The sequence below is a fragment of the Plectropomus leopardus genome, chromosome 6, assembly GCF_008729295.1.
Source record: "Plectropomus leopardus isolate mb chromosome 6, YSFRI_Pleo_2.0, whole genome shotgun sequence".
Classification (NCBI taxonomy): domain Eukaryota; kingdom Metazoa; phylum Chordata; class Actinopteri; order Perciformes; family Serranidae; genus Plectropomus; species Plectropomus leopardus.
The window spans coordinates 9,792,523-9,817,859 of NC_056468.1; the positions used below are offsets into that span (position 1 = coordinate 9,792,523).

At 39.4% G+C, this 25,337-nt stretch overlaps 1 protein-coding gene across 1 annotated transcript in view; it reads right to left on the bottom strand.

Annotated features, from left to right (window-relative positions):
• dock5 (dedicator of cytokinesis 5) overlaps positions 1-25,337 on the bottom strand; it is a 48,115-nt gene that overhangs the window by 9,670 nt on the left and 13,108 nt on the right. Inside the window, exons 9-39 of the mRNA XM_042487931.1 lie at positions 23,280-23,361; positions 22,558-22,687; positions 21,279-21,351; positions 15,955-16,070; positions 15,666-15,791; positions 15,405-15,529; positions 13,553-13,651; positions 13,274-13,346; positions 13,069-13,172; positions 12,661-12,841; positions 12,246-12,343; positions 12,048-12,137; positions 10,520-10,620; positions 10,242-10,376; positions 10,045-10,156; positions 9,545-9,615; positions 9,204-9,310; positions 8,894-9,030; positions 7,005-7,100; positions 6,695-6,793; positions 4,642-4,812; positions 4,417-4,517; positions 4,274-4,332; positions 3,865-4,019; positions 3,650-3,735; positions 3,108-3,264; positions 2,933-2,973; positions 2,758-2,848; positions 1,149-1,268; positions 720-809; positions 78-182 (exon numbers count right to left, since the gene is read on the bottom strand). Of these exons, the coding sequence (XP_042343865.1) occupies positions 78-182; positions 720-809; positions 1,149-1,268; positions 2,758-2,848; positions 2,933-2,973; positions 3,108-3,264; positions 3,650-3,735; positions 3,865-4,019; positions 4,274-4,332; positions 4,417-4,517; positions 4,642-4,812; positions 6,695-6,793; positions 7,005-7,100; positions 8,894-9,030; positions 9,204-9,310; positions 9,545-9,615; positions 10,045-10,156; positions 10,242-10,376; positions 10,520-10,620; positions 12,048-12,137; positions 12,246-12,343; positions 12,661-12,841; positions 13,069-13,172; positions 13,274-13,346; positions 13,553-13,651; positions 15,405-15,529; positions 15,666-15,791; positions 15,955-16,070; positions 21,279-21,351; positions 22,558-22,687; positions 23,280-23,361 (3,331 nt within the window). The remainder of the gene's footprint in view (positions 1-77; positions 183-719; positions 810-1,148; positions 1,269-2,757; positions 2,849-2,932; positions 2,974-3,107; positions 3,265-3,649; positions 3,736-3,864; positions 4,020-4,273; positions 4,333-4,416; positions 4,518-4,641; positions 4,813-6,694; positions 6,794-7,004; positions 7,101-8,893; positions 9,031-9,203; positions 9,311-9,544; positions 9,616-10,044; positions 10,157-10,241; positions 10,377-10,519; positions 10,621-12,047; positions 12,138-12,245; positions 12,344-12,660; positions 12,842-13,068; positions 13,173-13,273; positions 13,347-13,552; positions 13,652-15,404; positions 15,530-15,665; positions 15,792-15,954; positions 16,071-21,278; positions 21,352-22,557; positions 22,688-23,279; positions 23,362-25,337) is intronic.

Genomic DNA, 25,337 nt, shown 5'->3' on the forward strand with positions numbered 1-25,337 from the left:
CAAAAAAGCCAGATCACTGCATAAGCTCGGTGCATGATGGCTTCTTTATTTATTGAAACAGGTAATCATTTCCTTACCCTGAGGAAAGAAGGGAATCCAAGGCCATAATATCCCACAGCGAAGTACTCCGGCTGTGGCCGCATAGCATGCATTATGTTTTCATAGAACTGGGCTTGTTTTTTCTATGACGGAGAAAAAAGAAGACGTAAGGCTGCAGTGCATACACCAAGTGTTGTAATTAGTCTGCTTAGAAAGTGGTTACAAAATAAAAGCACTCATAATAAATGAATTCAAATAACATATTCAAAAAGAGAATGTGGTTACTCTCATTTGCTTTTATGTAATTATGAGAAAAGCTTATTGGAGCACAATCGTACCAAACTACTAACGCTGAGAGACTTTATAAATAGATTCTTCATAATACATTCAAACTCCACAGCATCAGCTGACGCTATCTGGGTGAAAATGAGTTCTGTAAACAAGACAACACATTTATCTCTTTTCTATCTTCTCATCCAATTTCACTCAGCCTTGAAAAAGCTGGAAAACAAGTCCTGTCCACTATTTAGTAGACTAATTTCAATAGTCTTTTGAGACAATAACAATAAAATCACCTAGATTTAGGTTGTATATATATCAGTTTATAAAGCTGCCTTTTCTGAGGTTTTTTGGGAGAATTTTGTCTGTAAGGCAGAATGACAATGCACTCGTCCTCTTACCAGCAGCTGGCTCAGCTCCATGAAGTCAAACATGTGGCTCTCATGCATCTTGGCCAGCTGCTTGCCCAGCTCAATGGCCTTCTCCCACATCTGAGAAGACATGTGCATCGCTCAGTTAAAAGGGGACATAAAACAAAAACATAAAGACACAGGAGCACAAGCTAGACTCCGCCATCTGGCTCCCACGGCTGTCCTCTGTGAAGCCCCCACCTCGCCGTGGCTTTGAGGGAAGACAGTTGATAGGTGGCAGCCAGAAAGAGATTTAAATACTGACACAGCACAGAGCTTAAGTAACTTCCCCACTAGTTTCACAACACTGGCACATGGGGAGGGAGATTTCAGACTTTTCTTTGGGTAACTTATGCATTATGCAAAAACTAGAATCTGAACTTTTGAGAGTAGCTCACATGCAGAGCAGTTAATACTCACCTTGCCCTTGTCCAAATAACATATGATCTCCTGGAAGAGCCTCTCTTTCAGCTCTTGTTGGGTCCAGACATGATTCCCGTCTCCAGTTATCAGATGAGGCGCGCAAGGCTTGTCAGACCACTGGGGAGCCATAAATCATCATTCAGGTAAACATTAAGAAGCATGAAAACATAAGCAAGTATATTTATTCTAGTAGTGAACTTGAGGGAGTACTTCACTCACAGAATGACTATGAACATTAGTTACATAACTGGTGTGTTATCTTGAATTTGTGAAAGAAAACTGTTTTTCTTCCATGCCTCCACGGTAAACGGAGAATCCAAAAAGGCAAACATTCTAGATGAATTTAAGTTCACAGGGACCTTGTTCAATAAAACTGTATCAAGACAATAACAATTCAAGTGCCAGTATCCAGTCATATGCTCAGTATTTCCCAAACGCATGCATTTTCGCTAAATCATTACGATTTTATACACGTTGAAAAAAACATTTCAAGTGGCTCTCATACAAACGCACATGCTCAGGCACGCTCAGAGGGGCTGCCTCTAGTAGGCCAAAGTGTTTTAAATCACGATGTTTTAGTGAAAATGCAAGCATTTGGGAAATATTGATCATAAAATGAGGAATGTCTGAGTGGTGTAAGAGTTTGTTTAACTGATGTTTTGGTATAGTTTGCTGTTGTTAAACGTGGTCCCTGTTTACTACAATTCACAAAGAATTGAAAATCCCCTTTTGGATTCTTTGTTTACCATGGGGACATGAGAGAAAAATAAATCACAAATTCAACATAACATGCAGTGAGTAATTGACATACATATTGTACACACTTGCGGGTGAAGTATTCTTTTACTCACAATGTTGAGATACTTGTACTTTAGAGTATTTAAATTTTCTGCTACTTAATACTACTACACCACATTTCAGTGACAAATAATGTAATTATTCGCTCAGCTACATTTACTTAACAGCTTTAGTTACTTTGCAGATTCAGAATATTGATACAAAAATAGAGCAACTTATACATTCATATATTGTTAATGATTAGACTATTCAAGTGTATACAATTACAATTAGCTCCTCATTTACCAGCTGCAATCACTTATCACGATCCAGTAAAATTTTTGTTTTTGCTTTCAGTTAAGTATGTTCTGATAGTGTTAGCCTACTTTTGTAATTTTGTATTTTTTCTTTAGTAAGTAATATTTTGAACTTGAACAACGAAATTTTACACTCATTTAATTAACCATTGTTAGTTACTAGTTACAGAGTTCTGCGTAACGCCCTGCAGCAATATGTATACAATTGATGTAGCCTCACTTTCCCCATCTGCAACAGTAAGATGATGTACATATTGATGCATTCATAGTTATAATTCAATAAGATATGATTCTCAAATGGGGGGTTCTGCAAAGTAGTAGTAGTAGGTACTTTCATTTTTGGTAAGTATATTTTATGCTTTTACTAGTAATAGAGTATTTTCACACTAAAGTATTGCTACTTTTGTTCAAGTAAAAGCTCTGAATACTAATTCCACCACTGAGCAAAGGTTAAACAGCTCAAATATAAAAAAAAAAAAAAGAAAAAAAAAAGACAGTGACATATCAGAGACCTCCAGTAATTCTGCATGTAAGAGCAGAGTGTAGGACGCCTCTGTGTAGTTCTCACAGTCCAGGTGCAAATCTCGCAGCTTGTACAAGTACCTGGTCACAAGAACACATTAGTTAGACACAATTAACCCTTTGCTCCAAGAACCACATGCTCTGTGTCTCTCTCTCATGACTCACCGGATGTAAATGTCCTCCCTCTTTTTTTCTTTGTAGAAATTCTGCAAGAGAAAAAGCTTAATTGCATTCTCAACAACATTTTCTCTGATCCAATTTGCAGAACAGCACAGGCAACCGATTTATGTACATGTACAAACAGTGTTAACCCTTTTGTAAATATAGGCACAGGACGTACCAGCACATTGACGGTGCAGCTCATGCGGTGCTCAGGACTTTCATCATGTGTGATGGTGCGGTACGCCAGGAGATTCTCCAGCAGGCTGCTCAGCAGCAGAGCCAGCTCCTCTCCTGACTGTGACAGGTATCTGTGGCGCCTGCAGTGCTCCAGCAACCTGCACACACAAACAAACTCTTTAGCTTCTCTTTAGCTGTAAAGGGCTATTTCTAGTTTATCAGCATGCCAAAGCTTTGCCTTTCCTACTGACAAGCACATTAAAATCTGTTTTTGCAATTCTTTGAGATCGTACTTTCTGTCCCCGAGGGGGTTTCTATTGATTAGAGGTTGCTTACAATTCTAACAGACTGTCTTGTCCTTCTGCCTCCTTGAGGACTTTTTCAAAAACACAATCATAAATGCCTTTGTTGTATTTTAGAAGCAGTCCTATGTGAATTCCCTATCACACAGAATAAAAGGATTTTTGATCGGTACGTTGTACCACTTAAAGAACTTTCAGAGCAAAAGAAATATTTTCTGTTTGATCTGCTCCTCTGCCTTACGTTTTCTCCAGCAGGACTTTGTACTGCTCATCCCCTCGGCCTCCTTCTACCTCTTGATCCAATTTTGTTATCAGTTCGTTCTCAAACTGCGAAGATAAGAGGGGAATTAAAAACACACACCATCATACACATCACAAATGTCATACTTAGCCAGGAGCGGCTTCAGTCGGATCCAAACGAAAAAGTTTTGAACTTCTTTGGTCGATTTTTTTTACCGTTTCAAATGTGCGTCCGGGGTTGAAGTTGTGCTCACACTGCATCATATCGAAGAAGATGGGGATGGTGGCTTTCCTCAGTTCGGGCTCAGGTACCAGTGTGACCTTCAGAATGGGTCCGACCATGGCTGGGATGAACTTCATTTTGTGGGGGCCTGAGGGACAACAAAACATTATCTCACAGAAATATCATAGTGTGATTGGAGGAGGCAATAAGCTGCATCTTCATTTCTTGACAAACAGGGGACAAATCTAATAACGTGGTAAACAAAACAACAACACACTCTGAAACTGGACAATAAAAAAATATTGTCTCGTTATCCCTCTTGCATTACTGGCAGGCATCGAATAAACAATGCCAGAAACTCTATGATAATAGCAGCATTATCGGACAGAGCAAAATACTCACCAATATTGTACCACATATCTCTGATCTTAAACCCAATAGTCTTCCTCATGTCTCCATATCTGTGGCAAATTTAAATCAAAGGACTGTTAAATTAAGTTTTCTCCATTTAAATTATCTTTTTGATGAATTGTAAATGATCTCACTTGTTCAGTATCTTATTTCGTTTCTCTTGAGAGAAAGATTCCAGCTGCAGTGTCTTATGGGTGAGGAACGCCACGGTCAAATGAAAGTAGTTATTCCACAGCTGCGAGGGGAAGCAGGGTTTTCAAATATTAATACCATAATTACCTTCTCATAACACTGGCTTTTGATTTTGTGTTAAATAAAAAATGTAACCTCTACCCAGGCGAGGGAGGACAAAGACACACCTGGTGTTCAAAATGCACCTCGTCCAAGAAGTACATGTTGAGGACGTCTGAGTACTGGTTGATGGCCCTCAGGAAGACCTGCATCTGCACCAGGTTCATGACCATCCAGTCAGAAGGGAAGATGTTTCCCATGAGGTCTTTAAACATGATGAATGTCTCCATGAGGAAGTCCTGAGTGCAGCAGAGAGATAAAATCTTTACTGCAAAGTGTATACACATTGGCACTTTAAAGGGACAGTTTGGTTTTTTTTGATGTGGGGTTGTATGAGGTACTTATCCTTAGTGATTCACTACGTTTCCCTGCACACTATTATTCAGAATGTGACAGTATTCAGAATGTGATATGGGTCATTTAAACAGCATATTCCATTTGAATTAGGATTTTTTGCGAGTGCAGCATTTTCCAATTAAGACGTGGCTTATGCCAGTATTATTCAGGTTTTATGAGTATTCTTAAGACATGTATGCAGCTCATTCGGAATACGTATTTCAACTGGGCTGTTAAGTTTAAGTGCATGCTATACTAAGAGCATTTTCACAGCTTTACCTGTTGTTAGACAGCCCTTTCCAATGGGGGAACTGAAACCAAAATATCCATCTATGCTGCTGCCAAAGCCACCTGACTCCTTTGACAAAAACAGTAATTTTACCTCACAGAACACTGGAGTTCCTCGTCAACCTCTGCCTTGATCATTTCACTTGTGTGTGACTGTGTGAATCTGGTGTTTTGAAGGGTTAGGTAAGATTCACTAAACTCACAAAATTAAACAAAAAAACTGATTGAGGCAGTGTTGTTGGACCAGGAACTTCAGTGTTCAGCGAGGTAAAATTACTGTTTTTGCCAAAGGAGTCTGGTGTTTTTTAAGACAGCACTAATAACAGCTTCAGCAGTGTTGCAACTTGGCAGCAAATTCTGAGACCTTCTTTACTACTTTTTTACTAAAAAGCAGGGGACAAATTAAGCGGCTTATTCAGACCGTCACAAATGTCAAACTTAGCCAGGAGCAGCTTCAGTCGAAACTAAACAAAAAAATTCTGGACTTCTGTGGTAGCTTTTTTTTTTTTTTTTACCATTTTGAACTTGAGCCTGGGGCGCAAATTTAGCAACTTATTCAGACCGTCAGGAAAAAAGAGAGCAATATGTGATATTGCAATTAATACTTATGCTTTTTTCTCACAGTAATCACAGCCCATGGCTCCTCCACTATCAGCCCAGTTATCTCCTTTGCTCTCCTCTTGCACCATGCAGCAGGTGTGGGACTGGCTGGAGGAAAGGAGATTCTGCTCACCTTTGGAGTTCAGTTGTAGCGAGTTTCTGTGGTTAGGTTGACACTGTCAATCTCTAAAATCGAAGCTTGAGAAAGTAGTGCACTATAGTATCTATGCCATAGTTCTCCTGCCATTCAAATATTTGGTTTTATTTTTCAATTGAATCCAATTTATTGAAGATGTAATGCTTCCATTAATTAGACAATGTCACCAGGAGTGTGTGATATCATTTGGTGACATTTAACGGCTTTTTGATCTAGTGTTAGCTACTTCCATTACTTCAGTCCCCCGTCAGAAAAAGCTGTGTGCTGGCAAGGTTAAATGATGAAATATTCTTAATATCATGTATACTAAAATTTATAGTTTTTCAGGTGTCTCAAATACTGTATGTTGCTTAGCTTCTGTGGCCGTACTCTTGCCTACTTCTTAAAACTGGGGGTGTGCAGGCCACTATCTACTGCATGTAATACTCTGACTATGAATAAGAACCTCATATAACCTTACTTAAAAATTCTGCACTATCCCCTTAAAGAAATACAATGGAAAATATCCAAACTAAGCAGATCCACAGCAGTGCTGCTACATGTCAGGCACACACAATGCTCCTGCGGCATAATGGAGACCCACTGACATCCTCATCATGTCAGTCCAATCCATTGCACGAAATGTCTATAATCAATATTCCCTTAAGGAGCAGTAAGTGGCCTGGGTGGTTTAATGCCTGTTATTGATGAGATGCTTCAGGACAAGATGTAGCCAACAGGGGAGGAACCAGGACACTTACAATGATATCCTGTCTGGTCTTGAAGGTGCTGATGTAGTGGGCGTAATGCATGTCATCCATTTGTTTCAGTATGGCCGTCATGCAGGCAAGATAGTGGCCCTGCCACAGAGAAGTCAGATATTACTCACATAATTTCACTGTGAAGCATTTGTACAAACAGAAACTGCATGTGCAGCACACCGCATGCTGTATTTGTGTCATTTGAACTACTTAATTGCTTATGTATTAGTATATCAGTATATTTGAAATGAATGCAGAGGACATAGCGATCAAGGACATATTTCCTCTGTAACAGTGCAGCATGTCTTACAATGAGAGGGGAGGATCTCTCCATGCTGATGACAGTGCGATTAACCCTGCGAAGAAGCCGCTCCATTATCAGCTGAACGTGGCCTCTGGTTGGACCCTGCACAGACAGAATAGCCTCAGGTACAATTACCAGCTGAAACACAGTGACACAGACATGCTGCAAAGTGTTGCACGTATCAAAGGGTCACTTCACTCAAATTACACAAAAAGGGGGAAAAAAAAATAACTCTCGCTCATTTGGAGAGCACAGGCTTTGTTTTCCCTAGATTTTAAGATTTCTTCCTACCATACTGCAGCAGAGGTGAATGAAATTACTTTTGTGTTGCACTCAGAGTATTGAAAAAAATAACACATTTTAAAAAATTCAACAGCGGCATGGAAATCAGACATAAATGATTTCTTTCGGACTCAATCTTCAGTAGAAAGTAGCAAACTATAGCTGTAGCAAACTATAGCTGAGCTATTTTGTGATAACTGACTGTTTCAATAAAAATGCCAAACATTTCATGATATCAGCCTCTCAATTGTGAGGATTTGCTGCTTTTACTTTTCGTTAATTATATTTAACTTTTGGACCAAAAGAATTTGAAGATGTCACCTCAGGCTTTACGAAACTGTGAAGGACATTTGTCAACATTTTCTTTGAAGAAAAGCCTCTAAGTGAAATTATCAAGAGAAAAAAGTGGGTTTACACTTCTGCCTTGAATTGACAATATAGCCTGACTGAAGAGAAGACCTCTGCTAGCCTCTAGGCTAATTTATGCAACAGGAAATGTCATAAGCTTGTGCTTATAATGTTAGCATGCTGTATATGTGGAGAAAACATGCCTAGCAAAAGACAACTGTTTTGTCAGCGAACCTTATAATGGAGCTGTATTTTTTTAATGTTACCTTTGTTAGTTGCTGCTGTTTTTCCTGGCTTCATATTAGTAAAAGAAAACTCTGTAATGTAAAATGTCATAGGCTTATGCTAATAATGTTAGTATGTTATATTTGCGGGGCAATCTTTCTTGCAAAAGGACTATTTTGTCTGTTAACCTTGTAATTTATAACAGAGTTGAATTTTGTACTTTTGTTTTATATTGTCGCCTATAAGCCATGTTTTATTTGTGTTTTAAGTGTATTAGTTACAGCAATCAAACTTAACTGCCTTGACAGAAACACAACACAGCAGCACAATACCCCACCACCAACTAATGTTTTGATGGTGTAATTGCACAGTGACACAAACACACCAACGCAAAAAAATGGGAGCTGCAAAAACTATGAATCACCCTAAACTGGGACATCCTTGTGGAAAAAGATGTTGTTGCGATTTTTCGATGCTGTGTGCATAACCAAAAAAACTCCAGTTACCTCCATCATGTTGGGGCATTAGCAGAGGACTTAAAGACAAATATCTCAAAACTTAGAGCAAGTAAAACAAACAATCTGCGTGACTAGATGTTCCTACAATCCATCCATTTTAAACCACTAAACAGGGTAGCCCAGATGTTCCTCTACACATCTTCGTCCTCCAGCTCCTCCTGGGGGACAACTAGGTGCTACCAGGCCAGATGGGATATGTAATTCCTCCAGCATGCTGTGGGTCTGCCCCGGGGCTTCCTTCCAGTTGGACGTGCCCAGAAAGCCTCTAAAGAGAGCCCAGAATCACCTCAATTGGCTCCTTTCTATGCAAAACAGCAGCAGTTTTACTCTGAGGTCCCCACAGATGTCTGAGCTCTTTACCCTGTCTGTCAGGGCGAGCACAGCCGCCCTGTGGAGAAAACTCACTTGGCTGTTTACACCCATTTACTCACGCCGACTAAATGTGTTTTTCTGTAATTTGTGTTTACCGACCCAAAAAATTTGTAATCTCTGTGTGTCTAAAGGTGAGTTCTGCCTCCTCACCACGTCCTTGCGGTCCAGGTTGTCCAACACTGTGCTGAGCAGTTGGGCGCAGGCCTCGTGGTCCGGTTTGCTAGAGTGGTCGTCCAGCTGCCCACTCAGCTGATCGGTAACAAGTGGCAGGAGCACATCTCGACAATCTGTGGCGATGGAACAGTGATAGACCGAGCTCATTTGATCGCACAGAACATTTCTGTTAAATGGAGCTGACCTGACAAACTTGCATGTAAGTGTGATGCAGTTTGGTTTTTTTCTTCACCTTCATCTTGTGTGAAATGTCATTATGTGGTTTTCAAGCCTCGAGGACTCCTACCTGGCTGTCTGAAAAGGTCACTCTCCACCATTTTACACATGCAGCCAAGCTTCTGACGCACGAGCTGCGAGTCGGGAATGCTCTCAATGAACTTCGCGAGGAGAACACTAAGAAGAGAATGAAAGAAAAGACCCAGAGCAGCTGTGACAATTGGAATGCTATTCAAATTTCATATCCAGTAATTATTGTCACAGAGGACTAATGAGCAGCACACATGACAGGTTGATTTTACAGCAGCAAAAATTGAGAATAACGCCTCCTTTACTCAGAAGTAAATATGATAATTTGCAGTGAGTCAAGCAATTATCATTGCCTGCTGTGCAAACCCTCTGGAGAGTTACCTGAGCTCCACTGGATCAAACACAGTCTGGATGTCATTAATGATGCTGGGGAGGTATTTCAATATTGCTCCCTGGAAAAAAGCAAAGAATCAGGTCTCATCAGGCTGAAGCACAGGGATGTTTTTTATTCTCTAGTAAAACAAGCTTTTTACCACCACTTGTCCTCACCTCGCTGAGAATGCCAACAGGGAGCCCATACTCATTTTACAGGTAATTTGTAAAACTTTTCAGTAACTTGTCCATGACACATTTTCACAGCTGGACGGCTGCAGTCATTTGCATGCAACACTATAAAATGCTATGCCTGAAAATAAAAGCATTTACAGCACTTTACAGCACTTTCCAGATTCTGTCCGGTGGTATTATACTTTTATTTGCAAGCTAGAAAAATGATCAATTTTGAAATGTTTCCACGTGATTTTCAGTTCTATAATGCAAGAATAGAATATATTAAACAAAGAATGTCTACTGGGCACATTAACAATTCCTCTTCAACTTACCTTTATCTTCACTCCCTCGTCCAGCGGTCTGTCCATTAGAGTGTTGAAAGACAGGAAAAGGGTGCGAATGGAGTTAAAGAAAGCGTCCCCATCCTCACTGTTCCCGTAGAATCTGAAAATCAAAGCCTGGCATTAGATCAGAAGAGGTCATCCATAGAACAAGAGAGTGAAAAGTGGATTTTTGCGGCTCTTAATACCTGAGATAGAGGACCCGGGACTGTACAATAAACCTGAACAGGTACTTGAGGGCTTTGAGGGCTGCGTAGAGCCTCTCGGACAGGGCGGGCTCCTCGGCGTGGCCCACGTAGTAGTTAAGCACCCGGGTGAGCTTCCTGAGAAAGTGAATGAGTCAGACATCAAGGTCTGCTGTTAATTTGGGTGTGGGTGGAGAGGAAGAGCAACAGACGTGCTAAAAATAAACAATGTGAAGAGGTGTAAGCGATCAAAGGTTTGGAAATACAGAATAGAGACTCACATGTAAGCTAAAGTGGCACTGAAGTGCTTGTTGATGTAGGTTTCCAGGACCGGGTTGAAGTGCTGGAATTTGATGTCGCCAATAAGTGTAATTATAAATACCTGGTTACAGAAAAGAGGAGAGAGCAAATTCAGAGCAAAGTCCAAGTCCAAATTGACAGAACATATATACGCAGAATATCAGTGATTCATGTGGCCCCTTCAAATTCAAATCCCAAATTTTCTATTGAAAACAAACCTCTTTTTCTGATGCTTTCTATGATGTGCAGTTTCTCAGCAAAAGTAAGTCAATGTGTTATTGTTATTGTGTTATTACCTCTCCATATAAGAGTTTGAATATCTAGTGGCAGAGTCCGCCATTCCCACAGCAGATTCAATATACCTTCACGTGCACAAAGGATTTACAGAAAACACTCAGTATATATGATCCGGTGTTGATGTTTATCTTTTTATCTTAATGATATCACATACCTCACTGATTAATGTTCACTCTTATAATTATTTATCCGAGCTGTATTGGGAAACTGCTAATGGAAACTGAACATCACACTGCCGTTGCTTCACCTGAAAGGTCCTGTGAGTAGGATTTAGTGTTAACAGTGAGGTTGCAGAACTGCAAATTCTCCCATGTGAGAACTACGGTGGCTGATGTGAAAATGGGAATGTCCCTATCTAGAGCCAATGTTTGATTTGTCCGTTCTGGGATACTGTAGAAACAACATGATGGACTTTGTGGATAAGGACCCACTCCATTTGTTAATGTGAAAGGTTCATTCTAAGAAAACGAACACACAATTCTTATTTGAGGTGATTATACACCAATGCAAAACATAGTGATTATTATATACAATTTCTAACAGCAGATACCCCTAATTTCTACACACTGGACCTTTAAGGGCTGGGTTAAGCCACAGAATTACTGGTTTGTTCGACATGTGTGGATAGGCATTTAGAAACGGTACTAAATTGGCAGCAGTTCTTGACCGGTCTGTCCCAAAATATCAATAAGCTCCTGGACAAAAAGTGTTGCTACTGTTGTTTATGTAACACTAATTCATTAAAACATACCATGCATTTTCAAAATCCATGCTTATGTTATTTTTCTTTGTTGTCTTTGTCTGTTTGCTTCTGGGAAGCTCAAGGACTATAGCTCTTTGGTAGTATCGTTTAAGTTTAGCTTCTGGTCATGAAGCAGCATTAAGGGCACCACCAACATTTGTAGCATTCGCTTCTTCCTTAATTTTTGTACAGGAATCTCAGGCAATATTTTAACTAGTTATTTCTGGGAAAAAAAAGTGATGACATCTTTTTCATGTTTTGTCTTATTTTCTTTCAAAATTATGGAGAATAGTATCAATAAGACTATTGATAAGTATTGGTATCCATAAGCAGTATCAGTAAAGATGTTGCATCAATAAAATCCTAACACTGATCTCTAATGTCATGTTGACTGATCTGTAATTAACAGCTCTACACTGCATGGTTAAAGTTATCAACCACTGACTTTGTGGCCAGACAGAAACACTAACCAAGGCGTTGAACACCAGCGTATCATAAGTTTCCTTTTCTGAGGTCTCCATCATGATGTTGAACAGGGCATCGAGAGTGTCCTGCAGAAACTGTGTATAAACCAGAAACTTGTTACAAAAGTGTCATTAAAAAGGACATTACACAACATCTATAAAATATGGCAGCATATCACATGTTTAGTGCAGCGGATGACTCACTTTGACAATCTCCCCTCCCTCGACCTCCATCAGCCTCTGCAGATTCTGGTCCAGATCCTCAGGGTTTGACCTCCAGTTCAGCAGGCCGAGCAAATCCACTGAAACAACATTAACAAATCAGGATACATGGAGTTAAAGTAACATCTCCTCGATAATCACGTTAAAACCCTGGAATTTCAATGTAAACCTAATTAGATCAACGTCAATCAACATCAACACATCAGCAAAATATTAGCAACACAGATCAGTTTAATTAATTTCAAGTCAATCTTGGGGGGGGCATCAGAGCACCTCTATCCGCTGTAGAATCTGTTTCATTTCTTTAAGCTGACTTGTGACAGAACATCTTTTAATTATCACAGGGATGGAGCCTGGAAGAATAGGGAGGAAAAATAGAAGTGGTGCCCTGCAGTACCGTTCTGAGTGAGTTTGGTGGAGCAGGTGAGCGTGGCGATCTGGAAGCTGTCCTTAGTCACAGGAATCACTCCTGAATGGTGGAACGGTTTCCCTGTTTGCTTCTCCTTCTCCTCCACTTCAGCCCAAGTCGCTGGCAAAGTGAGATAAACCTTTGCATCCTCTGCCTTTTTCACATCAACCTAGGAAATTCATGAAATGGGGAATGAATCATGAAGCATATTGATCGATGGAGATCTAATTTCATATTTATTGATTGAGGGGAGACTCATGCATAATCCATCCACCCACTGTCAGCTATTCAAGACAGCGAATTTGGTGTAATTAGATCAAAACAATTCCCTGCGCATTTTAAAGATAAATGCGGGGAATTCAATTTCATGCAAAACCACAAATCCCGCAACGGTACCTTGTAGACGACGAGTTCATGCCTGCCGTCTCTTAGTGTGGTCCCGTCTCCTCTCATGAGCCGGACGAAGGCCATACCGAAGGGCTTCTCCGATTTGTCCCTAGCTGAAGGATACACACCCGCCAACAGTCACTGTGGTTGTATTTAACATGGTGACAGGATTACATGTGGGTGCTTGTCATACAAATAAGACACAGTCACTCACAGTCCTGGGAGGATCGGTGTCGAAACATCACCCTCAGGTGACAGCGGCAGACGTCTTCAATGGGGATTGTCACCTTGGAGGAAGCAGAGGGGGAATTAATGTGAACACGGGATTATGCATATGGAAAAATTGCTATCTGCCGGGAGATTTGTATGAATAGCACGTCCTGTGTCAATATCTTCCCTTGAGGATTAATTCATTGAAGAACTAATTAAAGAACATGAGATATCATGTTGGGAACCACTGAGCTGCACATGTGGGTGCTTGACATGAGCTTACCTTCACCGTTTCATTCCAACAAGGCTGCTTCACCTGGTAGTAGATGACAGACTTGTACTCTGTGATGCCATCATAACCGGCCCCAGGGAATATCACTTTCTATCGAAAAATGAAGGAAGGAGATTAGTTCACATCAAGCCTATTCAACTGGCAGCCTGCGGGCCACATTCAGCCCAAAGCAACCTCAGAGTGGCTCAGCATACATATATTTGATTTACTGTATGAAAAAATATGTAAACTACATATAGTGTCTGGAAGCAGCTGATGAGTGAGTCATCTAACTTTCCTCTCATCTCTGTTGAGTTACACATGTGAAATACTGATGAGACCAGATGTACATTTTGGTATAGAGACAATGGCAATATGTCTTTCACAAATCAGCTTTTTCCCATGTGACACAGTACCATCTATATGTAGTCTTTGTAAATCATTGGGGCTGTGTTCAACAAGTCGGAAAATACATCCTATTTCTTTTTTATTAACTAATTTATGTATTTTTTTAAGAGAGGGAAAGATAGAGGGAACAAGTTAGAATCTAACCCGCAACCACTGCAGCATGGACAAAGCCTTTGTACATGGGGCGCCTGCTCTACCAGGTGAGCTACTGGGTGCCCCTACATCATATTTCTTGAACACTTGACAGAGATACCAGTAAAGAGAGACAGAGTGTGTTATTGATTACTGTAATTGCCACTTGTTATTGTTCTGTGCACTAACAGCTCTTTTTTTCTGCTTCTGCACTTTGTGATGTGTCTGATGTGTGATTAAAAATGAAACTATAATCTGCTATTTTTTTGCTACATTCATCTTTTATTTGTTAAAAATTGTCATTCCCGAAAGCTAAAAGAAACAGACTTTAATGAGGCTGCTGAAAATGCCTGGTCGATCCACATTTGCTAGTTCTAAAATCCAAAAGCCCAATTGAACTTTTTATTGAATATCCTTGGTTCACATGATCAGAACTTGAGCACTAAATGCAATGTAAAACTGAGGCTGATGTTGTTTTGTTACTTTTGCAGGTATCTGGTCATAACCTCAACTATCAGACAAGTAGAAATACTGATCTGATAGTCGCACAAGAGGAAAAATCTGGAAATAATCGGATTTACCACAATTCAAAGAGGGACGGGAATATTGTTGAGAGATTTCACTAAAAGACCCCCTCCTCGGATATTCAAGTTTTGGACCTTGTTAATATGTCCATATGGTGTTTTTTATATGATACAAGACAAATGATGAGCAAAATAAGTAGTCAAGTAGGTGTGGCTGCGCATTTTTTCCTTGGAACTATGGTGTACCAATGACGTTTCCCAGCACATGGATTCAGCCAAGAACAAGGTTTGTCTAATATCAGCAACACGTTATTAGATGTTTAATAATGTAGTCGAGATGAGGGCTCATATTATTTACAGTTCATAAGCAGAGCTTTGTGTGTTTAATGAGTAGAGTCAAAGGTGAGCAGGTACGCTCATGCTGCAGGCGTGCAGCTGAGGGGTGGGGCTAATTTGCATATTCATACATTCATGCATACTTAATGAGACAAAGGTGTAGAGTTACATCTAACCCATTTTAAGGCTTTGAAGGGTTTTTTTAAGGAATAATCTTCTAAATATGTTATTTTAATGAACAGAGATTAGTTTTGGGGATTTTTAGAGTTAAAACCCCTAATGTCAACATAATGGAAGAGCTGGAGGATAAGTCAGGAGGATTTATAATCTAGGGGCCATGAATGGCACGGCTAAACTGTACAACACTGACAGCAGTTACAAGAGCTGTTATAAGAAGCAAGTGTAGTCAGACAATGCTTAATTGGAAACAAAAGATAATTTGTTGCATTTACTGGTCTATTTACCTCCATGGAATTGCCTTCATCATCGTGCACACTCAGGATGACTTCTACATTTTTCGGGGTCTTCTTTTTACCACGGTCAAACTCTCCCTGCAGCAAGGTTACGTAAATATCATTCCTCACGTTTCCTGGAGAAAGGACAACAGATGATCAGGTGGATGTGCTGAGAATTTATGAACCCCTCTCACGGCTCTGTAAGCAATTAAAATGAACATGACCATGGCGTATGTGGAGCAATGCCCAGCAACAAAGACTTTAATCCACCTGGGAGGATAATTTCTGGAAAGCCCATTTTCCTCACGATAGCTGTGCTGCGGTCGACAAAGTGGGGGTAGTCTTTCCTGACTTGGACGAGGTCCCCCGGGAGGAGCTTCAGGGTCACAAACAGCCCTGCCAGCAAACATGTAAAGAAATTCAATGAGGCAGACACCAAAAGGACCCACCCTGTAGACCCCTCACACATCATTTATTTCTCCAAAAAACAGAAAGGTCAATTTAGAGCGGCCCTCTAAAATCACAGGGGAACACACTGTCTGTGAGCACTTCATTTTACCCTGGCCTTTGTGATTGACCTCCCGCGTCGCGATGACTTTGTTGAAGACAGCAGTGAACGGCTCGTTCTCTCCTATGACTCGAGACCTCTGACGGATGTAGGTTTCCATAGCTATCCTGGGAGAAAAGCATCGGGAGGCGTGTGAGAGAAAGCAGCTGACAGCATGTCTGACAGGTGACAAACAAATGGACAGAGGAGCTGCAGAGGCAATGTGAGGCTTTTTGGATCTCTTGACAAGATGCACCATTATCCCTCCCCACACACAACTCACCTGAAGTGGCTACCAAAGTAACACAGAGTGCTTTCTCACATGTGTCAAATGAAAAACATGTTACTCAAAAACACTGTGCAAGCCTCAAATGCACAGTTCATGTTCTCACCACAGTATATGTACTTCCTGATGTATCCATACAGATAATAACTGCATCGTGTAAGCACAAATATCTTGATCAAGTGGTGCATCAGTGAGTCATGGTTACCAAATTGGATTACACGGCTTTTCTAATGAACTGTGTAACTCTTAGACATGACAAATTCAATTACAGCGCAAGGGACAATGTGTCCATCCTTGAATTTTTGTGACTTATCACCTTTATACATTCAATTTAAAGGTACAACTCGAACAATAGTAGACTACGTGGGGTGAAACTGAGCTCCCTTTCAGTCAGTTCACTCGAACTGACTTCTGCAAAACGACAGGAGACCAAGAGCCAGTCGAGGCAGCCCCATACATGTTTCTAGGATTTTAGGACAGTTCTAGTATTCTAGGATTTTTCTTGGATTTTAGAACATTTCTAAAATTTTAGGACATTTTGTAGGACATTTTGTAGGATTTTAGGACATTTCTAGGATTTTGGGACACTAGGACATTAGAGGGTAAGACCTCTGTTGGGAGGTGCGGGGGATCCTTCACTGGCACTTTTTTTGACAAACAAGCTCTATTTTGTTGCTTTTTTAAACACTCTGGTACCTTGTGTATACTAAAATTACAAAAACAATTCTCAGTGTGAATCACTTTGGCCCGCGGACTGTATGTTAAGTATCACTGTAGTATTGGATATGCTTGATATACCATAGTATTTGTATTATGCCTCTTTTTTAGTCATCCTGTTTTTCTGTACCACTGTTACTGAGTATGGTTGAGATAAAATGTCATAGAGGAACAATAGGTCAATCATGTAGAAGGGACTCTCAGCATACCGTAGCGGTTTGGTCAGGTGGACATACAGGTAGGACAGAGTTTACATGTAGCCTGTATGGACATAACAGCAGGGGGAAGGTTCCGTCATGTTAAAAGATTGTTATGTATTGCAAGGACATTTCTACAGGTTGCAAAAAGCAAGACGTGCCACACTGCCTTTTTTTTTGTTGAAGCCTGCCCCATTCAGACAGAGCACTTTTTACAGGTTGCTGCATCTTTTTAAAATTGTTGCTAGGAAACCACAGAATCACCTGTCATTAGCTTTGCCATTGTTTTGCTGTGATGTTAACTCACAGACCTGTACTTAGAAATCTGCATAAAACATGGAGAGGTGGAGGGCACTGATTGAGGCTGAGAGGCTGTTAACATACAGAATTTTGGTCACATGGAAATGGGGATTCGTGTAGGTAACATTATGTAGGACCCTCTAAAAGGAAAGAAAACCCAAGGATTATCACCAGCTGCTCCAGGAGCTTCACCTGGATGATGGTCTTTTCACCCTTGAGGGGGGTAAATTCTATGATCGAAAATCCAAAAGCCCTACTATGAATGTGGACTTGCAAGGGGGATGAGCAGGTTTATCATGTTACTTGTTTGTTTGCAGTTATGTGTATGTTCCAAAGTATTGTTTGCCATTTCCACCGAGGACCACATAAGAAGTGTTTTTTTGTAATGTTTTAAGTTGTTGTACTTTTAAAATTCCTAATGAAAAACAAATCAAAAATCAAATCAAGGCGTATTTTAGGATGAATCGGGAGCAGTTTGCCAATCTGCTGTCAATCATTGGGCCTAATTACAGTTGATTACAGTATGAAATGTTAGAAATTAGTTGAGGAGACAATTTGATCAGATATGTCCAGCAGCTCGCCTGTGATAATGTTGAAAGAGCTAACAGTAAATGCGGCAAGTAGCTCAGTTAGTTGAGCGGACGCCCCATGTACAGATGCTGTGTCCTCGCCGCAGCCAATTGCATCAGATGCTTTTAAACTGAGTTCAAGCTTTTTCAGCTCAAGCTGTCAAGGGCACAGAGCACAATGTGTGGAAAAAACGTAAAAGATGCTTCACTCTCACAGAAATCAGTTAAGAAAGCAGCTAAAATGCTCTCTGTCTAATTGGGCCATAACTGTTTTTACTTATATAATATATTCCTCACTGTGAAATTAGCTTCTTACTTTTTACATTTTACATTACTGCTGAACTAATGAGGTTTCTATGAACAGATGTAAACACTGCAGGAACAATGCTGAAACTGACATTTAATCAGAGTTTTAAATAACACCATCAGTTGGGCTGTTGTGATTATTGGACTCCACTATTTGGCTCACTCTTTGTAGGTGTAAAATACAGAAACGAAATGTCAGTGACACAGCTCCTTAGACAAATGACAGTCATGATTAAGCAGTGATAAAAATGGACATGTCATTTCAGGGGCGATCACGAACCTGCAGATGATATTAATTACTTCTGACTCACAAGTTAAATGTTTTGATGGCCTTTTGCAAATTACAAATTAAGTTTTGTACTGCACTGCATGGTTTGAATTGGTAATTGTACTTATTTTAGGAAATGCAACAGTGTTTCAGAAAATGTGCTTAAGCAGCTGAGAAAAACTGTCAAAATAAATATCAGGGCCGTGTTGTTATTTTAATCTAGGAAATATACACTTTTCCATACCATTCCATTTAGACATTGTTGTTATTAGTTTGTAATTATCTAGTTTATGATGAATATTCACAAATTGTCACTCAGTACGGATGCACTCATCACGGCTGGAAAGATTAACAGGTGGTTCTGTGGTATAGTTTGTCTTTTGTGAGGAACACGCTTAGAGAGTTAGTGTTTATTTACGAGCAGAGAAGTGCATGTCCTGGAAACATTTTGTCGTTTTTACTGAGAAAACAAACTGTGCTTGAAGGAAACCTATTATGCTTTCCCTTATTTAGTTGCTGTGAAGGTCTAAGGACAGGAGGAGGTCTTATGCTGTAAAGCCCTCTGTGGCAAATTATGATTTGTGATAGTGGGCTTTATAAATAAAAATGATTTAACTGAATTATTTTTCTGTCATATAAATGATGTTCATATTAAATAAAATAATGAAAATGAAATAATGAAGTAAATGTATGTAAAAGTAATCTCTGTGAACAAAAACCTCATGAGGTTTTACACTGTTCTGTATACTTTGTTTCCAGCATTTTTTCTATTTTCACGACAAACGGAGGTCAAGTGTACGCTGCAAGTGTTTACATCACCCAGGCTACACTGCTACGTGTAGCTTCATGGTAACGTCAGGGAAACATGTAACCTTTGTTGCTGATGTTGTTGATTTCTTCCCAATTTCGGATTGATTTCCTGCTGGAACATGTCTGGTTATGAAGATTTTGGTTTAAAAATCTTTTATTGTTGATTTGTCATGACAGAAAGTGCCCCTATATTCGACATTGACGGTACAAAGACATCAAGAGCGCAGGTGCAGAAGACCTGCAAACACCGGCCTGTCAGAGCAGACTGAGCTTTTTCAGGAGGTGGGCTTTAACAGACACGTGCTAAAACGGAGCGTTTTCAGACGGAGGGTGAACACAGGTTTTCCAACACCACTGTTGGGGAATAACTTGTTACCTAAATAATTGTTATGTAATTAAATTACAAAATAAATGTAACTGTAATCTGTTACACTTGCTGAGAAAAAAATATGTATTTAAGTTTCAATTACTAATTAAATGTTGGTGAATACAAAGGGATTTAAAAAATATAAAAATTAAAAAAACTAATTAAAAACATTTTTTTCTTAATTATATGTAGAAAATAACATTTATTTTATTGCTTTGCATTTTTTCACCGTATAGAAGGCCCTCTTTTGGCATATTTCCGGACAACAGGGTCAACAAAGCTGGCTTACAAAGAGTTGTCACTACATGCAGACAGCATCGATTCATTTTTGTTCATTTTTGTAGTATACATTCAACTTTCAATTGTTGTTTTTGATTGGTTCTCTTGTTGGAATCTGCACTGCCTCTTATCTTCCAATCAAATCATGCACACTGCTCCTAGCAACCTGAGTCTGCCATGCTGTGCTGCAACAGGCCAGCTGCACCGAGGTGAGTGGCAAAATCCTCGGACAAAACGCCTTTCACTGCTGGAAATTCAACAATATCTTCCTTCTGAATATAAAAAAATGTTCTAACATGACAGTGTAAAGCTTGTTTATCAGCCCTGAAAATGCTGTCAGCATTGAATTGCTAGATGTCAAACCTGATCTATGGCCTAGTTACTTTAACTGCAATCATTCACAAAAGAAAAGTATTCAAAAAGTAATAAAATATTATAGTTCAAATTACTTTGATAAAGTAATTAAAATAGTTACATTTTTACTCATTTCTACAGTAGTTTTAACAGGATAACTAGTGTTTTGTAACCTATAACATTTAAAGAGTTACCTTACCAACACAAAATAATGTGTTTTGTGAATGTTAAAGCATGTTAACATGTTCTAGTAGAAAAGCAAAAACAAGTATGAGCCTGGAAATGAGCCTCATAGGTCCCCTTTATTCTGAATTAGCATATACAAACTGTAAAATGCTTCTGTCTTTCATGTTAGAATACTGTCATATAAATCTACATTTAGTATTTTTAATAGTTATCCAAGCATTTGATGAGCCCTGATAACTATTCTACCCCACAGAAACATGTTTTTTGGTCTGTACCTCCCCAAGAAGACACAGTGAACTGTGACACAGTGAGACACCACAAAAAAATGTAAAGCCACTAGAAAATTTGGGTTTAGATGTCAAGAATCAGTCAAGATATTTTTGGCGCTCTTCCATCTAGGAACCCTGTGAACGCATCATCGTCCTCATCCCCTTATTGTGCGGGTGCTATGAAAATGTGGCCTTGAAGCCCGCCTTTGAGAAGTACTAACACTCAGGAAGTTTGTTTTTATGCATTTGTCCTTGAAAATGCAACACAGGAAAAGTTGAATTGCATCCTTGAAACAGCTGTGATGGAGCGCAGTAAGCAAATATAACTCGAGACCTGTTCCAATTCTTTTCCATTATTATTTTGTGACAAACAAGGCTGAGCCTGTTAACCGAATGAGAAGTGTGACAACATCAAAAAAAAGACTCACTGCTGAAAGGGGATGAAATGCTGTTTGTCCTCATCGTCTGTTTTGCCATGAGCGGTATCTGTAATGTCCATCACTGCAATGACAAAGGGAGTATCAGAGTGAGGCAGCAGAATGTTGTCAAGGATAAGCTCATTTACCAGAGGAAATTCTTTTTATTATTATTTTAAAAAGAAAAAAAAGCAGGAATTTACTTGTTTTAACCCTTGAAAACCCAAATTGGCTTGATTTCTTTCAAAAACAAGAGGACAACGAGCAACTTCACAAGAAATAGCCCAAAAAATAGCAAGAAATTAGTAAAAAGAGACAAGAACTTTACCTGAAAATATGGAGGGAAAGTTAAAAAAAAAAAAAAAAGGAAAGTAAACAACCTCAAGAAAATGATATAAAGATTAAATTACGTTTTTTTTCTTTAACCTAATTTTAAATAGATAATAAAATAAATTAAATATATATTCTTCTGGACATTTCTCCCTCATGTTTTGATAATATCTAATAATCTCCCCAGGCTAATTTTCAGATAATTTCCTTGTCATCTTTTACTTTTTTTTTTTTTTTTTTTGCAGTTTGCTGGACATTTCTTGCCAGGTTGCTCATGATGTTTTTCCATTTTTTTTTGTAAAAGAAATCAAACCAATTTTCTCAGATTCAAGGGGTTAAAATGCCAGTAATACGTGTCTGAATGAAGCACAAGAAAACTGACATCGATCCAGGGTTTAAATGGTTAATAGCTTTTAAAGTTCATTAACTCCTCTAACTCTGTATTTTCTACTTCTAAAACAGAATCTGAGCCAGGTGTTGGATCACAATCACCTGTTGCCTGGCGCGGCAGACAGCCAGCATAGTAAAACAGATTGAGGGTCCTCAATCTCCAAATGCCTCTGAATGGCTCATTCCACCCAGCTCTTTTCCTAAAGTGATTTTTTTCCCCTGGCTAAGAATAATGTGACTTCTGAGTGAAACGTTCTTTCTGACTTCTGGTTTCAGTCCATTTGCTGGAACACCAGAGGAAACCATTCCTCATCAAATCCACTAATCATCTGGCCAAAAACAAAAAGACGGGTGCTAAACCAATTTCCACCGACTCCTTTGCCAAGGCAGAATGGAAGCATTTTCTAGGTCAGGAAGCAGGTGTTCCCATTTCATTCAGCACATGGATCCTTCATTTTTACACCTCCACAGAACTATTCATGCAACTATTGCACCAGCGAGGAGTGGCATTTGTTTTGGGCGTTTTTTTAACCTGACTTTTGTATTGCCTAAACAAATATTAGCAGCTCACCAGCCACACCAAATGGTCTCCTCAGTCCTCCGGTTTGTTTTTTGCCCTCTCTGAGCTCCATGCTGCCTACTCTGATGATCTGGCACACCAGGAAGAGACGCTGCCTCATCAAGTCACTGCTGCTCAGGTCCTGGACGCAGAGGACAACCATAAAAATGATTTATTACGGCATGTTAAGTGATTACATACAAAAGACAGCAGGCTGTGTGTATCACTACCCTTGTTACTGTATGCATTCATATGGCCTGAGCTGCAGACCAGATGGCAGGTTTTACAGGATAAAAGCATGCAGTAAAAGGCTCAAACATATTGCTCTCCAGCATCTTTGTGTATTTATTTTTCTGGAGGTTTTTCAAGGCCAAAGAGTCTTGACTTGTGTGCATTGAGGAAGTAAATATAATAATTAAATTTCACTTCTTTGCCTTGATGAATGTAGTTTCTGAACCACTATCTCCTCATGGCCCACATGTAGGTTAACACAGCGGCTTGTTTGCAGGCAACTGCTGACTGTGTCATTAACATAAACAGCAGCGATATAATGGAGGCAAATGTATTCAAATTTTCAAAGATGCGCCGTGAATGTGAGCCATTCAGCGAAACTTTCAGCAAATTAAGAGCGGTCCAGGAGCAAATTGTCTTCTTTGTTACAGATTTCAGGCGGCGTTTGGATTGTTGAAATCCGAAGCAGAGGGAATACAGTCAGTGGGCTGGGATTCAGTTACCGTGAATAGCGCTGGCAGGTTGTTGAGTTTTTCAATTTCTTTAGGCATCCCCATACTGTCCCAGCGCACCAGGAAGTTCTCGCTGCATGAATTTAAATAAGAATCACAGTTAGATATCACGTTATCCATAGGCATCTGGAGAAATAGAAAAACAGAAAATATCTCGTGCAAAATGTTGCATTATTTAAGCAGTCTCACCAGATAAAACCTTAAGTGTCAAGAAAATTCTAAGACTCCTGCATTTTGAATAGTAACAATGTGATTATATATTGTTCCCTATAGACTGTTTTTATAGCAGACATTTGTATTTGCCAAACACAGGTAATGGCAGAAAGACCTGGCTTACCGTCATAACTAAAAGGAACACAGCCACCATTAATGGTATTAGTTATCCCTGCAATGTTACTACTATGAAAAGCCAAAATGTCCGCTGGCTGCTGCAGTGGAATACTCAAAAAAAAAAGAGTCCCCACACATTGTCATGGACAAAATTTCAAAACTTTTCCATGTATTTTCATGGACTCCTTTTTTTCTTTTCTCACTTTTCCATGCGTTTTGCAAACATATATAGATTCAAAGTCTATTTAACATAATTTCAGCATTTCGCATTGTGTGTACAAGGACCACTGTAAATTTTAAAATCCAAAAATAATTTATGTTTTAACAGTCTCTGTCTATTATAAATAGTGTAATTCTGGCGATTTGTAAAGACATCTACCTTTCAAAAATGAAAGAAAAAAAATATTTTTGTAAAAAGGGAAAAAAACTTAAAAAGATATTTTGCCTTCCAAACTTGTTTTCTTAGAAAAAAAGTTAATACAAAAATTTCCTATTTTTTTCAAATTTCCTATAAAAAATGCCCCAAAAAAGAAGAAAAAAATGCCAAAAATGTTTAACAAAAATGTGTTTGCAAGACATTTTTTAATCAACTGTAAATTAAATACAAGTTATGGACATTTACAGTTGCATGCCCCTCCCCAAAGCCAAAAGGGCTTAAAAAATTGCTTGACATACCTCGTGAGCATACACAAAGGGAAAGAAGGAATGCATTGATAAAATTAAGAAACTTTCATGATGAAGAAATACAATAAAAACAACCAAAACACCACACATCAACACATTTTAAAGCGACGCTATGTCGTCAGCTGCAGAAAATAAATCACTGTCATGTTACATTACTGTAATTTAATGTAATATACATGACACACTTTCATGAGTTTCAACTTCAACTTTTTGCTGCCTGGAAAATGTGATTTCCACTTTTCTAGGTTTTCCATGACCATGGCAACCCTGAAAAAACGACATCCTATGGCTTTTCCTGTATGCTTTCCTTGACCTTGATGGAAAACATCATGAAAGATGTGAAGGAGAATTCATAAGGACAACCCCAGTGCAAAGAGTTTCCTGCACTGCACTGCAGACTGCACCTGCAGTAGTCTACATAACTATCGCTGTTCTTTTCATGAAAGACTGCCCAGTGTACCCATTACTAAAGTAAAAAAGAAACAAAGCACTGAAGCACCTTTCCTGTGTCTTTAGAGAATGTGACCAACTCTAATCAGGGCTGCCACTTTAGATAATTCTGGCTTATTTCACTCAGTTATGAACCCTCCTAAGCAAAAAACACTATTCCACCGCAGCCCCTCTGTCTCTACAATGGCCCTCTCTTGAGGGGTTGAAGGTCAGGGTCAGCAGCAGAGCTGTCTGCTGGGAGCTGGAGGGTTTGTAGTGCTTTTAGTTTTCAGGTTTCACACCATTAACATTTATAAAGATGAACTTACTTTGTAGTCACTTTGATTTTTTTTGTTTTAGAGGCTCTTTAAAATCACCTCCATTATTTATGCTGGCACCATTTTTGCCAAGCTTAGAATAGAGACGTTAGTTTTCTACACCAGCAAGCAGAAGAGGCAGCAGCTTCATAGCGCCTAAAACTAGTAGCCTTCCAGCCTTGAGTATTAATTTAAAACACTGCTGAAGCTGCTACATCAGAGCTGTGCAGAATTATGTGACAATAATGCGCAACCTTGAGCCCTTCATTACTATTCTCCATATAGTATA